We start from the raw sequence: 4,453 nt of genomic DNA, 5'->3' as shown, positions 1-4,453 counted from the left end.
ACATTTCTATTTGTCATCTTGGCTCTTACATTGGCTCTTATGTGGATTGCTCACCATCCAATGGTTGGACAGCAAAACAATTCTTAATGTTCGGCTATTCCCTATTGAAGTTTTGAAAAGTCAACTATGGGTTTGTGTATTTTGTATGAACTGTAAGTATTGGATTGTCATAATCATGTGAACTGCAAGTATTTTGTCTCAAAATCTGATGGTAGCCATTTCCATCTGGACATGTAAATTAGGGACCTTGTGGTTATGGTTTTTCACCTTTGCTATTGATCTGATGCTGAATACATAATGAAACTCTTAACACGTCAAACAAATTGACACTGTCTTATGATTTGCAGAGTTGAAAAATCAGTGACATTATGAATTAAACAAGTCTGGAAGTGGTGGAAACAAGTTGTGGTGTTTGAATTGGCTTTGACTTAAATCAATTTTTGGTGAGTTCCATGATCATTACAAGTTTGTTTTTTTTTGTTTTGTTTTGTTTTTTTTTCATTTTTCCTGTGCTGGACTACAAATGAGCAATGTCGAATTATTACATGGCTGGTATTAAGTATGAATTGTATGATGATGTAAAACTAGAAAGATTTATACTATGTCAAATGCCCCTGTTATCGTATCGCTTGATGAAGTGCTAAATGTACATGAAGTAGCTAATTGCTTTATTGTATTGCTTGATTTCAGATGTGCATAAATGTACATGTTTGTGTGCACTAGCTAGTTTATGTAGCATGATCCTAGCTAGGTCTAATGTTAATATTGTAATTGATACATTTGTTTCTCTATATAAGATGGATAAGTCATGGATGAAGGCTGATAGAAGATCACTACAGTTTCAGTTAGGACTTGAAGAATTTCTGAAATTTGCATCGGATAATGCAAGGGACATAAATAAAATATGTTGCCCTTGCTTGAAGTGCCATAACACTGATTTTGGTGGTATAGGGCTGATTAAGGACCATATATTTTTTAACGGTATTGATGTTAGTTATAAGCATTGGAAGTGGCATGGAGAACCATCTGCTTCTGCCTTGCATGCTCTTAGAGGGGATTCTGAAACAGTCGAAATGAATCTTGATTTAGGCATACAAGCAGAAGCTGTAGGGTTAGAGGGTAGTGAGGATGAGGAGATTTCGGAAGACTCGAACGAGTTTATGCAGTTTGTAGAAGATGGAGATAAGCCTCTATATCCTGGTTGTACCAAGACAACCAAGTTGAATGGTTTGATACAAACATTCAATCTGAAAGCAAAGCATGGCATGACTGATGCGTGCTATTCAGATATGTTAATTATGATTGGCCTCTTGCTTCCAGAAGGAAATGATTTACCAGGGTCTACTTATGAGGCTAAAAGAACACTTTCCGCATTGGGGATGGGGTATGAAAAGATTCATGCTTGTCCAAATGACTGCATCTTGTACAGATTGCACCATGCTGATGCGACCAGTTGTCCAACTTGTGGTGAATCAAGGTGGAAACTTGGAAAGGACAAATCTGAGAAAGAAGGGGTTCCGGGGAAGGTATTGTGGTACTTCCTTCCGATCCCAAGGTTCAAACGGATGTTCCAATCGAAAGTGTCAGCTAAGGAGCTAACTTGGCATGCCAATGATCGAAAGAAAGATGGAATGATGAGGCATCCAGCCGATTCCCCAACTTGGAAAATGATTGACACAAAATGGTCAGACTTTGGTCTAGAAAGTAGGAACCTTAGATTAGCGCTTTCATCAGACGGGTTTAATCCACATAGTTCTCTAAGTAGCAAATACTCATGTTGGCCTGTTATACTTATCACCTATAACCTTCCTCCATGGTTATGCATAAAGAGGAAGTACATGATGTTGACTATGTTAATTTCTGGACCCAAACAACCCGGAAATGACATCGACGTCTATCTACAGCCATTAGTGGATGATTTGAAAGTGTTGTGGGATGGGGTTGAGAGAGTATATGATGCTGTAAGAGGAGAGTATTTTAAACTGAAGGCGATACTATTATGGACAATTAACGATTTTCCCGCGTATGGGAATTTATCGGGAAGCATTGTGAAAGGATACAATGCTTGTCCAATATGTGTTGATCAGACAAGACCCTATAGGTTGAAGCACTCTAAAAAAATGGCATTCATAAGGCATCGACGATGGCTGCCACGACATCATCCTTATAGAAAGCAAGCTGCTGCTTTCGACAACACCATAGAGGAGGGTGAAGCTCCTACACCATTAACTGGAGAGGAGATGTTGACCAGAGTTCAAGGTCTAAATCGACCATTTGGCAAGAAAAACCCTCCTCCCCCTTATAAGGGTCTTGAAGATGAAAACAGACCTTGCTGGAAAAAAAGGTCTGTTTTCTTCGAACTTGATTACTGGGAACATCTTCCGGTAAAACATAATCTTGATGTGATGCACATTGAGAAGAATTGTTGTGATGCTATTCTTGGTACGCTGTTGAACATTTCTGGAAAGACTAAGGATGGAGCTGCTGCTCGTTTAGACATGGTCGAAATGGGTATACGGTCTGATTTGAAGCCTACAACTACTGCAAAAAGGGACAAGTTGCCTTTGGGTAGTTGGAACTTGTTCCTAGATGAGAGAAAGATTGTTTGCAGTTCCTTTTTCAATATGACCGTTCCAGTTCGGTTTTCATCCAATGTACGAAATCTGGTGTCAATGGAGGATTTACGACTTGCTGGTCTTAAATCACATGATTGCCACACTATAATGCAACTTCTTCTCCCTGTTGCATTACGTTCAATTTTGGAGAAACCAGTTAGGTACGCAATTATTCGGTTTTGCCTATTCTTCAAAGCAATATGCAGTAAAGTGATCGACGTTTCAAAATTGCAACAAATGCAAGCAGACCTGGTCGATACAGTTTGCCTGCTTGAGAAGTTCTTTCCACCATCATTTTTTGACATAATGATTCACCTAACTGTCCATCTTGTTAGGGAAGTCGAGTTATGTGGTCCGGTATTTTTTAGATGGATGTACCCTTTTGAGAGGTACATGAAAGTGTTCAAAGGATATGTGAGAAATCGACAATTTCCTGAATGGTGCATTGCAGAGTGTTACATTGTAGAAGAGGCAGTTGAGTTTTGCTCGGAACGTATGCTTCCTAGAGAGGCTACCACTGTTGGGATCCCTTGGAGAACCAAACTTGGGCTCTTAAATGGCTGCAAGCCTTTATCAGGCGCCACCATCATTACTGTCGACAGAAAGCAGCTTGACATGGCCCACCTATGTGTATGCACGAACACTGAAGATGCAATCCCTTATTTCAAGTAAGTAATAATTTTACTTATGTTTTGTTTTCGATCATTTGTACTATATCACCTTACGCGTGTTCAGTTATGTTGCTCATTTGCTTAGTTTTTCTTCCATTGCAGAGAGCATATGGAATTCCTAAAGTTGAGTTTTCCAAGGTTCAAAAAAAATAAGAAGTGGTTGAAGGACAAACAGAACCTTACCTTTGCTGGTTGGTTCAAGGAGAGGGTACATAACTTATCTTCGACCTCATTGCAGTAGTATAATGTCTATTCAATTTTGAGTTTCGAGTTCAATAAACTTGTGTGGTTCCATACTTTTGACATGTCAATTTATTTGTAGGTTGCAAATGAAATGAGATTTGCCGATAATGATGTTCCTGAAACCATTAGGTGGCTGGCTGGTGGACCAAAAATGGAGGTCCCTACATTTGGTGGTTACCATGTGAATGGGGTTGATTTTAACACTTCGGAGCGTGACAAAGTACGATCAGTTCAAAATAGAGGGGTTTTTTTGGTTGCTGATGCAATGCAAGTTGCTAGTGCAAGGGATAAAAACCCTAAAACTGATGATATGGACTTTTACGGCAGGATACAACAAATTTGGGAGGTGGACTACTACAAGTTTAGGATACCCGTCTTCATGTGTGATTGGGTGAAGTCAGCTAGGGGGGTTAAAGTAGACGAACTTGGGTTTACTTTGGTTAAACTTGATAGGGTAGGGCATTTAAATGATCCGTTTGTCTTAGCTACCCATGTGAAACAGATTTTCTACATACAAGACCCCCTTGATGATCAATGGTCAGTGGTAGTGCGGTGCCCGGAAAGAGACTACCAAGGAGGGTGTAATGATGAAGAGATGGAAGATATTGAACTGGAACAACACCCATTCATTCCTACAATGCCATCGATTGAGACCTTTGATGATGTAGTTGGTGATCTGCCTAGCTCCTATATTCGAGATGGCGATGAAGGAATATGGGTTGAGAATGAGGATGGTCGACGTGTCTAATTATATAGGCTGATATTAGTATAGGCTGCTTTTCTTTGTTTTGATTTCTTGCTTTGTTAAGTAGGTTACAAGTTTAAGAATAATATACACAGACCACTTTCATCCATTTGTTTCGTGTTACACTATTGCTTTAGTTAATTTTTATTGATATTCTGTTTAACTATTAACTGAATCTT

The 4,453-nt window shown here is 39.3% G+C and overlaps 1 protein-coding gene across 1 annotated transcript; it reads left to right on the top strand.

The window, feature by feature from the left end:
• Positions 1 to 797: 797 nt before the first annotated feature.
• LOC112183699 lies at positions 798 to 3,081 on the top strand. The gene is made up of 2 exons (XM_040513257.1): positions 798 to 2,972; positions 3,067 to 3,081. The coding sequence occupies exons 1-2, from the start codon at positions 798 to 800 to the stop codon at positions 3,079 to 3,081; spliced, it is 2,190 nt and encodes a 729-aa protein (XP_040369191.1).
• The last annotated feature ends 1,372 nt before the right edge of the window (positions 3,082 to 4,453 follow it).

The sequence above is a fragment of the Rosa chinensis genome, chromosome 2, assembly GCF_002994745.2.
Source record: "Rosa chinensis cultivar Old Blush chromosome 2, RchiOBHm-V2, whole genome shotgun sequence".
Taxonomy (NCBI): domain Eukaryota; kingdom Viridiplantae; phylum Streptophyta; class Magnoliopsida; order Rosales; family Rosaceae; genus Rosa; species Rosa chinensis.
Note: the sequence above shows the minus strand (reverse complement) of the source record. Positions and strands in the feature narration are given on the sequence as shown.

Coding starts and splice junctions, on each gene's coding strand:
- LOC112183699 (XM_040513257.1), top strand. CDS start 798: ATGGATAAGTCATGGATGAAGGCTGATAGAAGATCACTACAGTTTCAG.